Source organism: Salvelinus sp. IW2-2015, unplaced genomic scaffold, assembly GCF_002910315.2.
Source record: "Salvelinus sp. IW2-2015 unplaced genomic scaffold, ASM291031v2 Un_scaffold2870, whole genome shotgun sequence".
In the NCBI taxonomy this organism is placed as follows: domain Eukaryota; kingdom Metazoa; phylum Chordata; class Actinopteri; order Salmoniformes; family Salmonidae; genus Salvelinus; species Salvelinus sp. IW2-2015.
The window spans coordinates 63,704-83,558 of record NW_019944170.1 but is presented as its reverse complement, the minus strand read 5'-3'; the positions used below and the strand labels follow the sequence as shown (position 1 = coordinate 83,558).

Genomic DNA, 19,855 nt, shown 5'->3' with positions numbered 1-19,855 from the left:
GCAAGTAGGGGAGACAGGGATGTTCTGTTAAAGCAAAGTACGTCGCCTGGGTGGCGTGAAAGCGTGGAGAAACTCCCAATACGGTGTGCCAAGCTTGTAAGGTCATACCCACGAAGATCAAGGCTCTAATTGCTGCCAAAAGTGCTTCACAAAGTACTGTAAGTAAAAGGGTAGAATTTCTTTCATCTAAAAAAACAGTTTTTGCTTTGTCATTATTTGGCTTATTGTGTGTAGATTGATAAGGGATTTTTTTTAAATTAATTTTATAATAAGGCTGTAACGTATACAAAACGTGGAAAGGTCAGGGTTGAATACTTTCGCGACTGCACTGTACATATCTGTAGGCAATAGCTTTAGATAGGCGATACAATGTAATAGGTCAGTGTGTCTGTACAGGGCTTGTCTGAAGACAGATCCCAGGTCAGTGTTTTTCTGTAAGGGCTTGTCTGAGACAGATCCCAGTGTCAGTATGTCTGGTAACAGGGTTGTCTGAGCAGATGCCAGGGCAATTGTTTGTGTGTCCTGTACAGGGCTTGTCTGAGACAGAACAGGTCAGTGTGTCTGGTACAGGGCTTGTCTGAAGAAGATCCAGGTCAGTGTTCTGTTAGCAGGGCTTTGTCTGGAGACAGATCCAGGGCAGTGTGTCTGTACAGGGCTTGTCTGAGACGAGATCCAGGTCAGTGTGTCTGTAGCAGGGCTTGTCTGAGACAGATACCAGGTCGTGTTTTGGTTACAGGGCTTGTCTGAGACAGATCCCAGGGCAAGTGTGTCTGTACAGGGGTGTCTGAGACAGATCCCAGGGCAGTGTTGTCTGCTACAGGGCTTGTCTGAGACAGATTCCGGGAAGTGTGTTTGTACAGGGCTTTGTCTGAGACAGATCCCAGGGGAGTGTGGTCGTACAGGGCTTGTTGAGACAGATCGCGCGGTCCAGTGTTTCTGTACAGGGCTTTTGTCTGAGACAGAACCCAGGGAGTGGTGTCTGTACAGGGCTTGTCCTGAGAAGATCCAAGGGCAGTGTGTTGTACAGGGCTGTGTCTGAGACAAGATCCCAGGTCAGTGGTGTCTGTACAGGGCTTTGTCTGAGCCAGATCCCAGGTCAGTGGTGTCGTACAGGGTTGTTGAGACAGAACCCAGGGCAGTGTGTCTGTAAAGGGCTTGTCTGAGAAGATCAGGGAGTTTGTGTCCTGTACATGGCTTGTCTGAGACAGAACCCAGGGCATGTGTCTGTACAGGGCTTGTTCTGAGACAGATCCCAGGTCAGTGTGTCTTGTACAGGGCTTGTTGAGACAGATCCCATGGGGGGGGGGGGGTGGGGGCGGGGGGGCGGGGGCCAGTGTGTACTTGTACAGGGCTTTGTCTGAGACAGAACCTTTTGGTAAAACCGGTTTTCTGGGTAACTACACTGAGAAATGGAAGGTTGCTGACTGTGTTTTTAATACAGGTGACTGGATTCTCTATGTTAATTAAAGACAATATGAGTCATTGGTAGTACTCGTCATGAATACTTTTATTAACATAAATTACACACCAGCCAGTTTTTCAGAAACATGCCATTTTGTTTAAACACTTCACAAGTGCAAAGGTTTGATGCCGTCTTCTTATAGCCCGTACTATTATCAACACAGTAACCTAAACTTACCCCTAACACTACCCCAACACCCAACACACCCTACCCTAACCCCAAACACTACAACCACTACCCCAACTACCAACATACCCTAACACTACCTAACACTACCCCTAACACACCCAACTACCCCGACAGCCTCCTAACAGCTACCGCGAGAGCACTACCCCTAACACTACCCCTAACACTACCCCACTACCCACACTACCAAACTAACCCCTACTACCCCTAACAACATACCACTACAACACCAACTTAACGACTAACCTACTCTAACATACCTAACACTACCCTAACACTACCCCAACCACTACCCCAACACACCCCTAAACCTACCCCTAACATACCCAACACTACACCTCTAAACCTACCCCCAACTACCCCTAAACAACTACCCCTAACACGACCCCCTAACATACCCCTAACCTTACGCCTAACACTACCCTAACTACCCCCAACACTACCCTAACACTACCCTAACCACTACCTCTAACACGTACCCTAACACTACCCTACAAAACACCCCTAACACTACCTACACTACAACACTACCCCAACACTACCCGTAACACTACCCTAACACTACCCGCAACACTACCCAACACTACCCCAACACTACCCCCACCACTACCCCATAACTTCCACATACCCCTAACACTACCTACACTACCGCCCACAACTACGCCCCTAAACACTACCCTAAACACCCAACACACCCAAACATACCCCCAACACCAATACACCTACTACATCTACTAACTCCCTAAACTAGCTTTAACTAGCTATTCTCCTAACACCTACCCCCAGTATAGATGAGGAACACAGACACCTAACCACTGACCCCAAAACCTAACACTTACCCTAACAGGCTACAGCCTGGCCGGGACGAGGAGCCGTTACAGTGGACTAGAGGAGTTACGTCGGTGTGACTAGAGGAGGCGTCTACAGTCTTGGTGTGGGACTAGAGGGGCTACCAGTGGCTCGGATAGAAGCTTACAGTCTGGGTGTGGCGACTATGAGGTAGGCGTTACAGTTCTGGTGTGGGACTAGAGGAAGGGCGTTTACAGTCTGTGTGGATAGGAGGTTTGGTGTGGACTAGAGGAGGCGTTACAGTCTGGTGTGGGACTGAGAGGTTACGTCTGTGTGTCTAGCAGAGGTTACAGTCTGGTGTGGGACTAGAGGAGGCGTTACAGTCTGGTGTGGGACTAGAGGAGGCGTTAGGTCTGGTGTGGGACTAGAGGAGGCGTTACAGTCTGGCATAGTAGAGGAGGCGTTAGTCGGGGGACAGAGGAGGCTTATCAGTCTGTGGTGTGGGACTAGAGGAGGCGTTCCAGTCTGGTGTGGGACTAGACGGAGGGCGTTAGTCTGGGTGGACTAGAGGAGGCGTTACAGTCTGGGTGGATGGGCGTTACTGTGTGGACAGGAGGAGGAGTTACAGTCTGGGGTGGGACCTAGAGGAGGCGTTACAGTCTGGTGTGGGACTAGAGGAGCGTTACAGTCTGGTGTGGGACTAGAGGGGCGTTACAGTCGTTGGGGTGGGACTAAGAGGAGGTCGTGGTACAGTCTGGTGTGGGACTAGAGGAGGCGTTACAGTCTGGTGTGGGACTAGAGGAGGCGTTACAGTCTGGGGGACTAGAGGAGGCGTTTACGTCTGGTGGGACTAGAGGACGGCGTAACCACCCCCCGGGGTTTTTTTTGTTCTTGGGTGGGACTAGAGGAGGCGTTAACAGTCTGGTGGTGGGAACTGAGGGAGGCGTTACAGTCTGGGGTGCGGACTAGAGGAGGCGTTACAGTCTGGTGTGGGACTAGAGGAGGCGTTACAGTCTGGTGTGGGACTAGAGGAGGCGTTACAGTCTGGTGTGGGACTGCAACATGATGAGATATACCCATGTCTAAATGATCTAATAGTGATGAGAGAGCCATAGTTAAAGGATGTGTTGGAGGATGTGGTCCACAGCTTGAGTGAAGCTGTCACAGGTCAGGTATGGTGGAGGGTTAATTTTACCCTCATCTCCCACTCTGTATTTACCTATAGAAGACATGAATCAATAGAAATGATTGGCATGAGTTGTTTTTAGAATGCTTTTATAGAGGTTTTCTTTGAGTTATGAAGCGATGTCATGTCTCTTACCGGTTCTGACTACAATTCCCAGCATGCCAATGTTTTGAGCCCCTCCCACGTCATCTCTGGCGTCCTGTAAGGGGGGGAGGTAGATATTGAACAATACTGTTAAACAGATTGAGGTTAGATGTAATATTGCAGTTAGATTGTGGCTTCTATCAATGTAATGTCTGCATCATTTCCAATCCCCCATACAGTGGCAGCAATAACCTCAACCAAATGTTTTCTGTAGTTGTGGATCAGACCTGCAAAACGGTCAGGAGGAATTTTGGACCATTCCTCTTTACAAAACGGTTTCAGTTCAGCAATATTCTTGGGATGTCTGGTGTGAACCGGTCTCTTGATGTCATGCCACAGCATCTCAATGGGGTTGAGGTCAGGACTCTGACTGGGCCACTCCAGAATAGAGGCATGGCCGATTAATTAGGGACAATTTCAAGTTTTCATAACAATCGGTAATCAGCATTTTTGGACGCCGATTACATTGCACTCCACGAGTGGGACTAGAGGAGCAGCACTTTCCTGCGTTTGCCAGCAGCTCTTCAAGCATTGCGCTGTTRATGAATTCAAGCCTATCAACTCCCGAGATTAGGCTGGCAATACTAAAGTGCCTATAAGAACATCCAATAGTCAAAGGTATATGAAATACAAATGGTAGAGAGAGAAATAGTCCTATAATAACTACAACCTAAAACTTCTTACCTGGGAATATTGAAGACTCATTTTAAAATGAATCACCAGCTTTAATATGTTCTCATGTTCTGAGCAAGGAACTGAAACGTTAGCTTTCTTACATGGCACATATTGCACTTTTACTTTCTTCTCCAACACTGTGTTTTTGCATTATTTAAACCAAATTGAACATGTTTCATTATTTATTTGAGACTAAATAGATTTTATTGATGTATTATATTAAGTTAAAATAAAAGTGTTCATTCAGTATTGTTGTAATTGTCATTATTATTATTATTAAAAATCGTCCGATTAATCGGTATCGGCTTTTTTTGGTCCTCCAATAATCGGTATCGGCGTTGAAAAATCATAATCGGTCGACCTCTACTCCAGAAGGCATATTTTATTCTGTTGAAGCCATTCTGTTGTTGATTTACTTGTGTTTTGGGTCGTTGTCCTGTTGCATCACCCAACTTCTGTTGAGCTTCAATTGGCGAGGGTTCACATACTTTTTCTTGCCACTGTGTGTGTGTGTGTGTATATACACTGCTCAAAAAAATAAAGGGAACACTTAAACAACACAATGTAACTCCAAGTCAATCACACTTCTGTGAAATCAAACTGTCCACTTAGGAAGCAACACTGATTGACAATAAATTTCACATGCTGTTGTGCAAATGGAATAGACAAAAGGTGAAATTATAGGCAATTAGCAAGAACACCCCAATAAAGGAGTGGTTCTGTAGGTGGTGACCACAGACCACTTCTCAGTTCCTATGCTTCCTGGCTGATGTTTGGAGAACGTTCTGCTGCCTGCAACATCCTCCAGCATGACCGGTTTGGCGGTGGGTCAGTCATGGTGTGGGGTGGCATTGCTTTTTGGGGTCGCACAGCCCTCCATGTGCTCGCCAGAGGTAGCCTGACTGCCATTAGGTACCGAGATGAGATCCTCAGAGCCCTTGTGAGACCATATGCTGACACATGCACATTTGTGGCCTGCTGGAGGTCATTTTGCAGGGTCTGGCAGTGCTCCTCCTTGCACAAAGGCGGAGGTAGCGGTCCTGCTGCTGGGTTGTTGCCCTCCTACGGCTCCTTCCACGTCTCCTGATGTACTGGCCTGTCTCCTGGTAGCGCCTCCATGCTCTGGACACTACGCTGACAGACACAGCAAACCTTCTTGCCACAGCTCGCATTGATGTGCCATCCTGGATGAGCTGCACTACCTGAGCCACTTGTGTGGGTTGTAAACTCCGTCTCATGCTACCACTAGAGTGAAAGCACCGCCAGCATTCAAAAGTGACCAAACATCAGCCAGAAAGCTAGGGAACTGAGAAGTGGTCTGTGGTCACCACCTGCAGAATCACTCCTTTATTGGGGGTGTCTTGCTAATTGCCTATAATTTCCACCTTTTGTCTATTCCATTTGCACAACAGCATGTGAAATTTTTGTCAATCAGTGTTGCTTCCTAAGTGGACAGTTTGATTTCACAGAAGTGTGATTGACTCGGAGTTACATTGTGTTGTTTAAGTGTTCCCTTTATTTTTTTGAGCAGTGTATTTTGGTTCTTGTAGATAACCAACCAACTATATAGGGAAATAGGGGTACTATTTGGGAGTCCTCCAGTGTGATAACCCTAACCCAACTATATAGGGAATAGGGTACTATTTGGGAGTCCTCCAGTGTGATAACCCAACTATATAGGGAATAGGGTACTATTTGGGAGTCCGCCAGTGTGATAACCCTAACCCAACTATATAGGGAATAGGGTACTATGTGGGAGTCCTCCAGTGTGACTCACGTCTCCGATCATGATGGCCTCTTCAGGACAACAGCCAATGTCCCTCAGAGCCTCCAGGAAGAATGTCCCCTCAGGCTTCCCCACAACGGTGGCCTGACAGTCTGTAGCGTACTCTAACGCTGTCACAAAGGGTCCGGGGCCCAACGCCAGACCATCCTTCCTCTTATAATACCTGGCCTTATGGATGGCGATGAGGGGGGCCCCGTCTAGAACCAGCCTGGTAGATAGAGGGAAAGAGTTGTATTTGATGTGTCCCAAGGCAGCTGAAGGCTCACTGCAGTAGCACATACAAGAAAATGCATTTAAAGCAATACATTGAGATATACAGTGGTGTCTGAAATGATGAACACCCATGATGACTGTATAAAACAGATCAAATACGGAGCTCAAACAAGGAGTAAAAAATGATTGACCCCTGTAGAGATTCTTTTTGAATAAAGTAGTAACAAGTTTAGTATTTGGTCCCATATTCATAGCACGCAGTGACTACACCAAGCTGGTGACTGAACTTGCACAAACGTGTTGGATGCATTTGCAGTTCGTTTTGTTGTGTTTCAGATTATTTTGTGCCCAATAGAAATTAAACGGTGAATAAAGCATGTATTGTCATTTGAGTCACTTTTATTGTAAATAAAAATATAATATATTTCGAAACATTTCTACATTAATGTGGATGCTACCATGACTACGGATAATCCTGAATGAGTGAGAAATTTAGATGATCAAAGATCTGTATTTATTATGGATCCCCATTAGTTCCTTCCAAGGCAGCAGCTACTCTTCCTGGGGTTTATTATGGATCCCCATTAGTTCCTGCCAAGGCAGCAGCTACTCTTCCTGGGGTTTATTATGGATCCCCATTAGTTCCTGCCNAGGCAGCAGCTACTCTTCCTGGGGTTTATTATGGATCCACATTAGTTCCTGCCAAGGCAGCAGTTACTCTTCCTGGGGTTTATTATGGATCCCCATTAGTTCCTGCCGAGGCAGCAGCTACTCTTCCTGGGGTTTATTATGGATCCACATTAGTTCCTTCCAAGGCAGCAACTACTCTTCCTGGGGTCCGGGAAAATGAAGGCAGTTATACAATTTTAAAAACATTACAATACATTCATTACAGAATTCACAACACACTGTGTGCCCTCAGACACATACTCCACTAACACATATCTACAACATAAAATCCATGTGTACGTGTGTATGTTATCATGAGTGTGTATGTGCCTATGTGTGTGTTGCTTCACAGTCCCCGCTGTTCCATAAGGTGTATTTTTACCTGCTTTTTAAATCTGATTCTACTGCTGCATCAGTTACTTGATGTGGAATAGAGTTCCATGTAGTCATGGCTCTATGTAGTACTGTGCGCCTCACATAGTCTGTTCTGGACTGTGAAGAGACCTCTGGTGGCATGTCTTGTGGCGTATGCATGGGTGTCTGCCCTGTTCTGACACAATTGCAATTTTCCCAAGTCCCTCTTTGAAGCACCTTACCACATGACTGAACAGTAGTCCAGGTGCGACAAACCTAGGGTCTGTAGGACCTGCCTTGTTGATAGTGTTGTTAAGAAGGTAGAAACTAGGGTCTGTAGGACCTGCCTTGTTGATAGTGTTGTTAAGAAGGTAGAAACTAGGGCCTGTAGGACCTGCCTTGTTGATAGTGTTGTTAAGAAGGTAGAAACTAGGGCCTGTAGGACCTGCCTTGTTGATAGTGCTGTTAAGAAGGTAGAGCATCGCTTTATTACAGACAGACTTCTCCCCATCTTAGCTACTACTGCATCAATATGTTTTGACCATGACAGTTTACAGTCTAGTGTTACTCCAAGCAGTTTAGTCACTTCAACTTCTACAATTTCCACATTATTTATTACAATATTTAGTTGAGGTTTAGGGTTTAGTCAATGATGTGTCCCAAATACAACACTTTTTAATAAAAAAAAAGATATATTTAGGACTAACTTCTTCCTTGCCACACATTCTGAAACAAAGTGCAGCTCTTTGTTCAGCGTTGCAGTCCTTTCAGTCGCTGCAGTAGCTGACGTGTATAGTGTTGAGATATCCACATACATAGACACACTGGCTTTACTCAAAAAGTAAGGGACCTAGACAGCTGCCCTGGGGAATTCCTGATTCTAACGGAATTATATTTGATAGGCTTCCATTAAAGAACACCCTCTGTGTTCTGTTAGACAGGTAACTCTTTATCCACAATATAGCAGGGYGTGTAAAGCTCTAACAGATACGTTTTTCCAGCAGCAGACTATGTAAAAAGCCGCCCTGAAGTCTAACAAAACAGCCCCCCCCCCCCAATCTTTTTATCATCAGTTTCTCTCAGCCAATCATCAGTCATTTGTGTAAGTCCTGTGCTTGTTGAATGTCCTTCCCTATAATCGTGCTAAGAGTTTGTTTACTGTAAAATAGCATTGTATCTAATCAAAAAACATTTTCAAAACTTTACTAAGGGTTGGTAACAGGCTGGTTGGTCGGCTATTTGAGCCAGTAAAGGGGGCTTTACTATTCTTGGGTAGTGGAATGACTTTAGCTTCCCTCCAAGCCTGAGGGRACACGCTCTCTAGTAGGCTTAAATTGAAAATGTGGCAAATATGAGTGGCAATATTGTCTGCTATTATCCTCAGTAATTTTCCATTCAAGTTGTRAGACCCCGGTGGCTTGTCATTGTTGATAGACAACAATAATTCTTTCTCCTCTTCCACACTCACTTTACGGAATTCAAAATTACAATTCGTCTTTTATAATTTTTTCAGATATACTTGGATGTGTTGTTGGAAAAATAATGGAAGCAGTTAACAATATCAGTGGGTTTTCTGATGACTAAAATTATAAAATATAATAAAATCACTCCAAAGCTGTTTACTATCATTCTTTGTCATTTATCTTTGTTTTACAGTGTAGTTTCTTCTTTTATTACAGTTTAGTCACATGATTTCTTAATTTGCAATACGTTTGCCAATCGGTTGTGCAGCCAGTCTTATTTTATTACTTATATTATTATGCCATTCTTTTTGCCTCATCCCTCTCAACCATACAATTMTTTTGATTCCTCATCAATCCAAGGGGATTTAACAGTTTTTACAGTCATTTTCTTAATGGGTGCGTGCTTATTAGTAACTGGGATAAGCAATTTCATAAATGTGTCAAGTGCCACGTCTGTTTGCTCCTCATTACACACCACGGACCAACAAATTCTTTACATCAACCACATAGGAATCACTACAAATTTATCCTATTACCTCTTATACACTACATTAGACCCAGCCTTTGGTTATCCTAGATATGGCTACTATATCGTGATCACTAAATCGAATGAATCTGCATACTGCTTTCAAGCACATTTCTACAGCATTAGTATTGCATTCCTGTGCTGTTTGTAACTACCCTGGTAGGTTGACTGATAACCTGAACCAGGTTGCAGGCACTGGTTACAGTTTGAAGCATTTTCTTGAGTGGGCAGCTTGATGGAAGCCAGTCAATATTTAAAGCACCCATAAAATATACCTTTGTTTGAAAGTGTTTTGTAAAGTTCTTGGTAGCTAGCTAGCTTCTTAGTATGGATACCGCGAAGCAGTTGGCATCAGTTGCTGGGACTGCTTGTCTCTTTCCAGTGATCCTGCCGACCAAGGACGGGTCTGAGGAGCTATTTGGCGTCAGAGCTAGCCTAGCTGCTAGCTAGCTACATATCAAGCTAYCTGGGTTTTCAGGAGCCCGTGATGCGGTTAGCCATTGTGGCTGGGACAGTGGATTGTCCCGGGTTTATGGCTGTCTAGATCCCTGCTGTTTGTTGTTTTCCATCTTCCCTGTGACCTGCCCTGTCTGTAACTGCGAGGAGTAACAGCCTAACATACGTTGCTAGCTACTATGACAAAGATCAAAGCCGGCGGGAGTACCATTGAGGACAGTGGTGTCTCTCTATCACACGTGAAGGATCTTTTAAAATGAACAAAAAGAGACAAGCAGTTGTTACAACAAGAAAATAGCTTAAAGTATTTTGTCCAAATACTGGTGGATTCTACTAATAAAAGAATGGACGACCTGTCCAGAGAGGTCCAGGACCTGAAGAACAGTTTGCAGTTCTCCCAGGGTCAGCTCAATGAGTTGAAACAGGAGAACGGCAAGATGACAGAAATCTGTAAGTCATTGAGAGAATACATCAGTTCGGTGTGTGAATCCATGATAACAATGACAGATAAATCAGACCCTCAAGGGACAATCAAGACGGAACAACATGGTTGTAGACGGAATTGCAGGACCTCCACATGAGACAAAGTGAGGGAAATGATCTCTGAGAAATTGAAGATGGACCACAGGAAGATTGAGGTGATAGGCCCAGGCCGATAGGTGTCAGGATCCTGAGGTTCAAGGACAAGGTAGCTGGTCGAACGAGCGCAAGAACTGAGAGGTACGTGTGAAACTTCCTCAACGAGGATTATCCTACAAGCGAGGTTGTAGCCCAGAAGAGTGGGAAATGGATATCTTATGATCGCAGCCAATCGAAAACTCAAGGCCAACTCGAAGAGCGTCGGGAGACGACTGCTACATTAAGACCAGCACTCAGGTGGCCACGCTCGCCTCCCGAGAAGCCTGCAGGATAGTAGAAGCCCAATCGGGTCGTAGCCAACCCCGGCCAGCGCACGACGCGACCTACAATAACAAGTGATATTTAGTTTTTGTTTTACTGATTTAACAAGAAAGTCAAAACTAAAGCACCTAATGTAGTGTAGGAAGATGGATGGTTCTACATCTGAACAGGCAAGAAAGGCTCCTGCGGACGTGAGAGACCCAAGAGGGAGGGGACGGGGTGGGATACTAACATAATAATTCATGTGTTGAAGTCGGAGTTTACATACACTTAGCCAAATACATTTAAATGCACTTTCACCATCCTGACATTAATCCTAGTAAAAATACCAACCTGTCTAGTCATTAGGACACCACTTCTAGTTTAAAGAATGTGAAATGTCGAGATAAAGTAACGAAGATGATTTATTATCAGCTTTTATTTCTTCCATCACGTCCCCAGTTGGGTCAAGAAGTTTACATAACACTCAATTCGTATCGGTCAATAGCATCTGCACCTGGAAATTGTATAACTTGATCAAACGCTTCAGGAGGTATGGCCTTTCCCAAGCACCCGAGCGAATTAGTAGTGTGGAATTCGGTCCAATTCGCTTCCGACACAGCCTCGGTAAGCTTGACGTCATTGTAGCCTCTGCTCGTACGGAACAGCGTTTTCAGTCGGCCAAAACAAAATTCATATCGCACAGTGAGTCTCAAACAGGTTTGTGATGGCCACAAAAACCAAACCATCATTCGAGCGTTTGTTTTCCTTAGAAGCCATTTTCCCACGATACGTTTGGAAGTTAGTGCCGGGGGTATCTGTCCATCAACAATTGAAGATCTGCATGCGACCAAGTGCATTAACTCCTGACATTGACTCTTGAGATGTTTGCTTCAATATACCAATAATTTCTGCCTTCACGCAAAAGCCATCATATTTGTGAACGCACCATCTGACAGCAAAGCACAATCCCCCCACAAATCATGCTGAGCCACCCGCTCCGGTGCTCACCAGTCTGCATCGGTGACTTCGCTTGCAAGCCTCCCACCTTTCTTAACCAAACAGAACCATGCATAGTGTCAAGGCCAGAAGCAGGTTGATCCTATTTTCTTGTTATCACGGACCAGAGACTCGTCCCACAATACAGTAACGAATACAGTGTCACCCATGTCCACTGCCAACTGTAGTCTGCTGTTTTAAGGTGATTTGGAGCAGAAGCTACAGGCTTCGCGTTTCTGAGCGGAGGTGCCTTTTAGTTGAGGAAATCGATATAGGACTCAGGTTTAACAAATGGGATATAAGATACTTTTGTCACCTGTCTACTCACAGACTTCAAAAGGCCTTGCTGTGTCGGTACTAAATATTGCACATTATCAGCACCAACGGTACGTGTCATCACTTCAGGCGAGATCGAGAACGGTTCGTCCCTTCCTGAGAGCGGTATGACGCTGCGGTCCCATGGGTGTTTATACTGCGTACTATGTTGTACAGATGAACGTGGACCTTCAGCGCATTTGGAAATTGCTTCAAGGATGAACCAACTTGAGGAGGGCTACAATTTTTTTTCTGAGTTCTGGCTGATTTCTTTTGATTTCCCAAACAATTGTCAAGCGAGAAGGTCAATGAGTTTGAAGTAGGCCTTGAAACAGTTCCAGATACAGGTACACCTCCAATTGACTCAATGATGTCAATTGTGCCTATCAGGAAGCTCTAAACGCATGCACTATCATTTCTGGTAATTTTCCAACCTGTTTAAAGGCACAGTCAACTTAGTGTATGTAAACTTCTGACCCACTGGAATTGTGATACAGTGAATTATAAGTGAAATAATCTCTTTTTAAACAATTGTTGGAAAAATGACTTGTGTCATACACAAAGTAAATGTCCTAACCGACTTGCCAAAACTATAGTTAGTTAACAAGAAAGGTGTGGAGTGGCTGAAAAACGAGTTTAAATGACTCCAACCAAAGTGTATGTAAACTTCAGGAACTTCAGGAAATAACACTACAGGAACAAGATTATACACATGTATCGATCACATTTTTACTAATACTGTAGAAATGTGTTCTGAAGCTGTATCCGTACCCAGTACACAGTTATCACAATATAGTGGCTATATCCAGGAAAGCCAAAGTTCCAACATCTGGGCCTAAAATAGTGTATAAGAGATCATACAAAAGATTTTTCTGTGACTCTTATGTGGATGTTAAAAATATTTGTTGGTCTGATGTGATTYATGAGGAGCATCCAGACGCTGCATTTGATGAATTTATGAAATTGCTTCTTCCAATTATTGATAAACATGTAATTGTTAAGAAATTGACTGTTAAGGCTCCATGGATTGATGAGGAATTTAAAAAATGTATGGCGAAGTGGGCAAACTTAGGAAATGCCAACAAGAACAGCGAGCTATTGTATTCATGCATAAAAAAACAAATGAAAGAAAAGGATTGCGAGTATGAATTTTGTAAAGTTAGTGTGGGAGAGGTGTAAAAAGTATTGTTGTTGATCAATAATGACAAACCTCCTGGCATTGACAACTTAGATGGAAAGCTACTGAGGATGGTAGCTGACTCTATAGCCACTCCTATCTGTCATATCTTTAATCTGAGCCTAGAGGAAAGTCTTTGTCCTCAGGCCTGGAGGGAAGTCAAAGTAATTCCGCTACTCAAGAGTGGTAAAGTGACCTTTACTGGTTCTAACAGCAGACCTATAAACTTGCTGCCAGCTCTTAGAAAACTGTTGGGAAAAAATTGTTTGACCAAATACAATGCCATTTCTCTGTAAACAAATGAACAACAGACTTTCAGCATGCTTATAGAGAAGGGCAATCAACATGTACTGCACTGACACAAATGACTGATGATTGGTTGAAAGAAATTGATAAGAAGACTGTGGGAGCTGTGCTGATAGATTTCAGTGCAGTCTTTGATATTATTGACCATAACCTGTTGTTGAAAAAACGTATATGTTATGGCTTTTCAACCTCTGCCATATCGTGGATTCAGGGCTATCTATCTAATAGAACTCAAAGGGTTTCCTTTAATGGAAGCTTCTCTAATGTCAAACATGTGAAGTGTGGTGTACCGCAGGGCAGCTCCTCTAGGCCTATACTCTTTTCACCAATGACCTGCCACTGGCTTTAAAACACAGCATGTGTGTCCATGTATGCTGATGATTCAACTATATACACATCAGCAACCACAGCTAATGAAGTCACTGAAACCCTTAACAAAGAGTTGCAGTCTGTTTTGTAATGGTTGGCCAGTAATAAAGTGGTCCTGAACATCTCTAAAACTGAGAGCATTGCATTTGGTACAAATCATTCCTTAAGATGAGAACCTCAGCTGAATCTGGTAATGAATGGCGTGGCTGTTGAACAAGTTGAGGAGACAAAATTACTTGCCGTTCCTTAGATGTAAACTGTCATGGTCAAAACATATAAGATTCAATGGTTTGTACAGATGGGGAGAGGTCTGGCCGAATAAAGAGATGCTCAGCTTTTTTGACCCCACACTCCAAAAAGCAAGTCCTGCAGGCTCTAGTTTTGTCTGATATTGATTATTGTCCAGTCGGTGGTCCCAGTGCTGCAAGGTAAGACCTAGTTAAGCTGCAGCTGGCCCAGAAACAGAGCGGCAACGTTGCCTGCTCTTCATTGTAATCAGAGGGCTGATATAAATACTATGTATGCCAGTCTCTCTTGGCTAAGAGTTGTGGAGAGACTGACTGCATCACTTCTTCTTTTATAAGAAACATTGTGTTGAAAATCCCAAATTGTTTGGATAGTCAACTTACACACACTCTGACACACACACTTATCCACCAGACATGCCACCAGTGATTCGTGGCATTCTCTCTGAGCCTCTTTACTGTGTCGCCACCATGCTCGATGCTAGGTACAAGGATCGCTACTTCGATGCAGACAAGAAAACAGGGTTTACGTGAAATGGATGGAAACGGACCAGTTACACCGAGGAAGAGGACCCATGACAGAAGAGGCCACGGACAGAGCTGAAAACTTCACTGCTCTGAATGTATGATGAAATTCCTGGCTGAGAATGAAACGACTGAACAACGAAACAGCACAGCAAGTAAGTGAAAGAAAAAGGGTTTTATTATGTTTTACTGGTAATGGGGACATACGTAAATGCAAACAAAATAACTTTTTGGTCAGTGTGTGAGTGTTTCAACTATTTAACTGAACTAGAATACTTAAAAGGCCGCTAAAATTTTWAATATCGGTATCTGTTTTTTTGGCAAGGAAAATATTTGATATCGGTCAAAAATTTCAAATCTGTGCATCTCCAGTTCGCCTGCATTAAAGTCCCCGGCCACTAGGAGCGCCGCTTCTTGTTTGCTTATGGCCGTATACAGCTGGTTGAGGGCGGTCTTAGTGCCAGCATCGGGTTGTGGTGGTAAATAGAAGGCTACAAATAATATAGATGAGAACTCTTGGTAGATAGTGTGGTCTACAGCTTATCATGAGGTATTTTACCTCAGGCAATCAATAACTTGATGCTTCTAACACACCGACAGCGTCATTGTGCAAAATAGTACGCAGCATCATCTGGATATGTCTGCAACAAAAGTTCAACATTCACCTTCTGCTGCCATTTCTGTCAAGTCGTCTACACATACAGTTTGATGCATATGTTCGATAAATCCAACGTACGCACCACACCGAAACGCACTGCAACGCAATGCTGCAAGGCAAACGCAGCGTTTCATTGGAAATTAATGTCATTCTAGTGTACCAAAATGCAATGACGCTGTTGGTGTGTTCAACCGTGAGACTTCTTTAATATTAGATATCGCGCACCAACAGTTATTGACAAATAGACACACACCCCCGCCCCTCGTCTTACCAGACGTAGCTGCTCTGTCCTGCCGATGCACGGAGAAGCCAGCCAGCTCTATATTATCTGTGTCGTCGGTCAGCAAAGTCTCGTGGAACGTAAGATATTTCAGTTTAACGTCCCGTTGGTAGGATAGTCTTAATTGTAGATTGTCCAGTGTGTTTTTACAATGATTACATGTTGGCCAATAATACCGAGGGTAGTGGTGGTTTACCTACTCTGCAAATTCTTACAAGGCACCCCACCCTCCTCCCCCTTTTCACTGTCTTTTCTTCATGCTGATGACGGGGATTTGGCCTTGTCTCGACAAAGCAGTATATCCTTAGCGTCGGACTCATTAATTTCACACGTTATCTAGATAAGATCAAAGCCCCAAGACATGCTAACRTTTCACCATTACAATAACAGGGGAGGTTACAGTATGAGGACTGACTCAGCTGTTTACCTGAATGCTTTGTTGAGCGTCTGGTAGTTGAAGTGGTCTGGAGCTAAGCCTATCACCACAGCGTTGGGTTCGGATGTCTCCAMACCTGCAGCACAACATGGATAGAAGATGCTTTATAGAGTTAAAACTACACATCTCAAATGGCAACATGTGCCCTATACAGTGCTTTTGACCCGGGTCCATACAGCTCCATTGGGATGCATTCTGAATGTAAGTTAGTTTGCAATCTGCTCTGCCTCATCTAGCCCTGGCTCTCACCTGAGAAGTCCTCCAGTGCACTGTCCTCCACCAGCAGTAGGGGGCGTAGTTGTCTCTGCTCCACGAGGCTCCTGGCTGCTGTCAGGGACGTGAAGATCTCCTGCTCCTGGATGTCAAAGTTCAGACTGTGGAGACGCTCCACAAGGTTCCTCTTACACTCCTTAGTGGTGTTGGTCACAAACTTTACCGCTACAGAGGACTGACGCAACCTAGTGTATAAATCACAAACATAGAGACCGTGTGACTTCAGAAGAAACTCACAGAATTGAGGACTGGGTGAATATGGGGACTGAGGCATGCTGCAGAACAAATCGTAGACGTATTTGTGACTTCTTACTTTCAGATGGAACCAGAGGGTTGTGTGAGCAGCTCAGGAGAAAGTGGCTGGGTGAGTACTGAATAACAAGGATAACAGGGCTCTGGGCAGACTGACCTTMTGAGGGCTTCCTGTGCTCCAGGCACGGCTGTGTCTTCTACATGGAGGGTTCCACTCAGGTCAATCAGCACTGCCTTCAGAGCCCGTCTGGTCGCCATGATACCAGGCACCTATGTACTGTATACATACACCATTAGTGATAGAGATAAATCCATGCACATAGAGATCCTATAAAATTAGTTGAGTATCTGGAGCATCAGCATTTGTAGTAATCGAACCCACAAATGCTGATGCTCCAGATACTCAACTAGTCTAAAGGCCAGTTTTATTGCTTCTTTAATCAGAACAAGTTTTCAGCTCTGCTAACATAATTGCAAAAGGGTTTTCTAATGATCAATTAGCCTTTTACATTTTTTTTAAATTTTACCTTTATTTAACTAGGCAAGTCAGTTAAGAACAAATTCTTATTTTCAATGACGGCCTTTCGGTTACTAGTCCAATGCTCTAACCACTAGGCTACCCTGCCGCCCCAATGACAAACTTGGATTAGCTAACACAACGTGCCATTGGAACACAGGAGTGATGGTTGCTGATAATGGGCCTCTGTACACCTCTGTAGATATTACATAAAACATCAGCCATTTCCAGCTAAAATAGTCACTTACAACATTAACAATGTCTACACTGTATTTCTGATCAATTTGATGTTATTTTAATGGACAAAATGTTTAGAAATTTTTTTTTAAACAATGAAATTTCTAAGTGACCCCAAACCTTTGAACGGTAGTGTAGTTATTATATTAGTGCTGCTCTTACTGTATCCATCACCAACATAGTGGATTTAACACAACAGGGCTAAATATACTGAGGCTGTGTTGCTGCCAGGACAAAGCACTGTGTGTATATATATATATATAAACACACACAGCAATATACAATCCACATCTCTAAATAATAGGGGATTACACAGCTGAGTTTGCGCTCCATGCAGGGGGTTTGTGTAACTAACATAGTGGTGGCAGGGTAATGCTAGGAAGACATGGGGATGAGGGGGGTGTGTATAATCATCGTACATAGGCCGTATTTGGATAAAGGTTCTCTGTATAATTAAGAAAACTAGGAAATAAATAAATCAGGTAGCTAAATCAACCGGTAGGCTTTATTCTGATTGCCAACGTATCTAAAGAGAAAACGGAAGAGAAGTCAGAGCTGCAACAGGGTGAGCAAGCAGACCWACGATACAGGCTAACTAGCAAACATAACTAACGTTAGCCTGTTGGGGAAAGACCTAGCTAGCTACTACTAAAGTGTTGTTTGAGAGTTGCCGTAGTTTCTATCAATGTAATGTTTAAGAAAGATACATAAGGTAGTGTGTAAAGAAATACCAAAACTACAGTACTTGGAAAACATATGCTAAGTAAGGTATGAAGTTTCGCAACGGCACCTTCCATCCAACGCTTGTAGAACATAAACATCTGTGACGTTATTATTTTGCGGTCCTTCGAGTTGACTGGAATTTTTAGCCGCCTGTCAAACTGCCTGTTTCAAATAGGTTTGGTCAACGAGAGGCTGTCATTCGGGTTTTATTATTTCTGTATAATAATAACAAAACAATAACATATCAACTATTGATGATAATCTTCTAATGAGGAAGATGATTCTCCTATTATCCATTAATAATGTAAAGGGTTATATGAAACAGATTAGTTACCGGGTTATAGCATTCATAGAATTGACCGAAACGGTGGCGGCGTGTGTGTTTTTACTAGGAATGATGTGCATTTTAACCCTCGTTCAGATCTGAAAATGGATGGTCTTGAGGTTGCATGGGTAGAAACACTTCTTTCTGAATGTCGTCCTGTACTTGTTGGTGTGTGCTATCGGCCTCCTAAACATAATCATTTCTATAAACTACTTGAATCGAATTGCTGTGATCACAATGTATTTCCTTATAGAAAATGTATTCTGCTTGGCGATTTTAATACAAATGTCCAGTTATCACCCCAGAGAAGTACACTAGTAAATGCCCTGTCTGGCTTTAATCATTTATTTGGACTCAAACAACTGATTGTCGAGCCAACCCAGGTGTGTATTGACAGTAAATCAACTTTGGATTTGATTATTGTATCAGACTAAGAGAACATCTGTCAGTCAGGAGTCTTAAATACTGGTTTTAGTGATCATATGGTAACCTACTGTACCCGTAAGACATCCAAAATGCTACTAGAGCCAGGTAATATATACATGAAGGTACGGTCTATGAAACAATACTCAAAATAATGTTTTGTAGAGGTTCTTGGAATTTTGGATTGGTCTCATGTACTAAACTGTGATGATGTTGATCAAGCTTGACTCTGGCTCCGATGAAACAAATTTGAATCAAACAGCGGTCAAGGAAATGGATCACTTCCGAGAGCTTAGACCTCATAAGGGAAATAGATCGTGACCTGGCCAGATTCAGAGGGACAAATCTACAAGATTATGACGGTTATATTAACTGTAGAAACCAGGCAAGATACAAAATGGATAAGACCAAATCCACAACATTATATAGACACTGTTAATGACTACTTACATCAGCCTCGTGAAATGTTAAAGGACATTGGCTCATAATCTCCCCATACGGTAAAATCCTGTAGTATTGGCCTGGATATTGATGATGTGTCATGTTATGACCAGGCAAAGGTTTCAAATTATTTTAACACATTTTTTACCACTATAGCCTCATCTCTGGTTAAGAAGTTGCCCATCTGCTCTGGACACTATGGACAATTGTTCATTAACAACTTTTACCATAGCAAAGGTATCACAAATTATTTGTTTGAGCTGTGCATGGTAACAGAGGACAAAGTTTCCAATCTACTATGCTTTGATAGGTTCTACTCCTCAGGGTAAAAAACTCCACGGACACTATGAAAGCTTCACCCAGAGGGTCAATACAGCTGCATTCAGACAAAAACAGTTTCACACAAGCACTGATATTTAACCGTTCCTCATAGGCTGAGTCTCCTCCTACCCATCTGTACAAACATCGTTCTTTACTGCTAGGCAGGACACTAGTGATACCCCTTTATCAATGCCTGCCACATGTAATCGCTTCCCTGCACTCAACACATTCCAAGTTTAGTTGCA

The 19,855-nt window shown here is 43.4% G+C and overlaps 1 protein-coding gene and 2 long non-coding RNA genes across 5 annotated transcripts; 1 reads left to right on the top strand and 2 right to left on the bottom strand.

Annotated features, from left to right (window-relative positions):
• Positions 1 to 2,800: 2,800 nt before the first annotated feature.
• Positions 2,801 to 3,117, bottom strand: LOC139025573 (uncharacterized). The gene is made up of 2 exons (XR_011477171.1): positions 3,079 to 3,117; positions 2,801 to 2,832 (listed from the first exon to the last, which is right to left on the bottom strand). It is a non-coding gene; the product is annotated as an uncharacterized lncRNA (long non-coding RNA).
• A 65-nt stretch (positions 3,118 to 3,182) lies between these two features.
• LOC139025572 (uncharacterized) lies at positions 3,183 to 3,504 on the top strand. The gene is made up of 2 exons (XR_011477170.1): positions 3,183 to 3,241; positions 3,412 to 3,504. It is a non-coding gene; the product is annotated as an uncharacterized lncRNA (long non-coding RNA).
• On the bottom strand, positions 3,409 to 18,236 carry LOC112074891 (haloacid dehalogenase-like hydrolase domain containing 2). Of its 3 annotated transcripts, none has more exons than XM_024141973.2 (7): positions 18,168 to 18,236; positions 16,781 to 16,900; positions 16,348 to 16,556; positions 16,090 to 16,174; positions 6,220 to 6,436; positions 3,759 to 3,822; positions 3,409 to 3,656 (listed from the first exon to the last, which is right to left on the bottom strand). In XM_024141973.2, exons 2-7 carry the CDS (start codon positions 16,879 to 16,881, stop codon positions 3,553 to 3,555), a joined length of 780 nt encoding a protein of 259 aa, XP_023997741.1. In that variant the 5' UTR covers positions 16,882 to 16,900; positions 18,168 to 18,236; the 3' UTR covers positions 3,409 to 3,552. The 3 variants fall into 3 exon arrangements, with proteins under 3 accessions (XP_023997741.1, XP_023997739.1, XP_023997740.1); XM_024141971.2 differs by having other exon boundaries at positions 18,109 to 18,212; XM_024141972.2 differs by having other exon boundaries at positions 18,123 to 18,201.
• Positions 18,237 to 19,855: the final 1,619 nt, after the last annotated feature.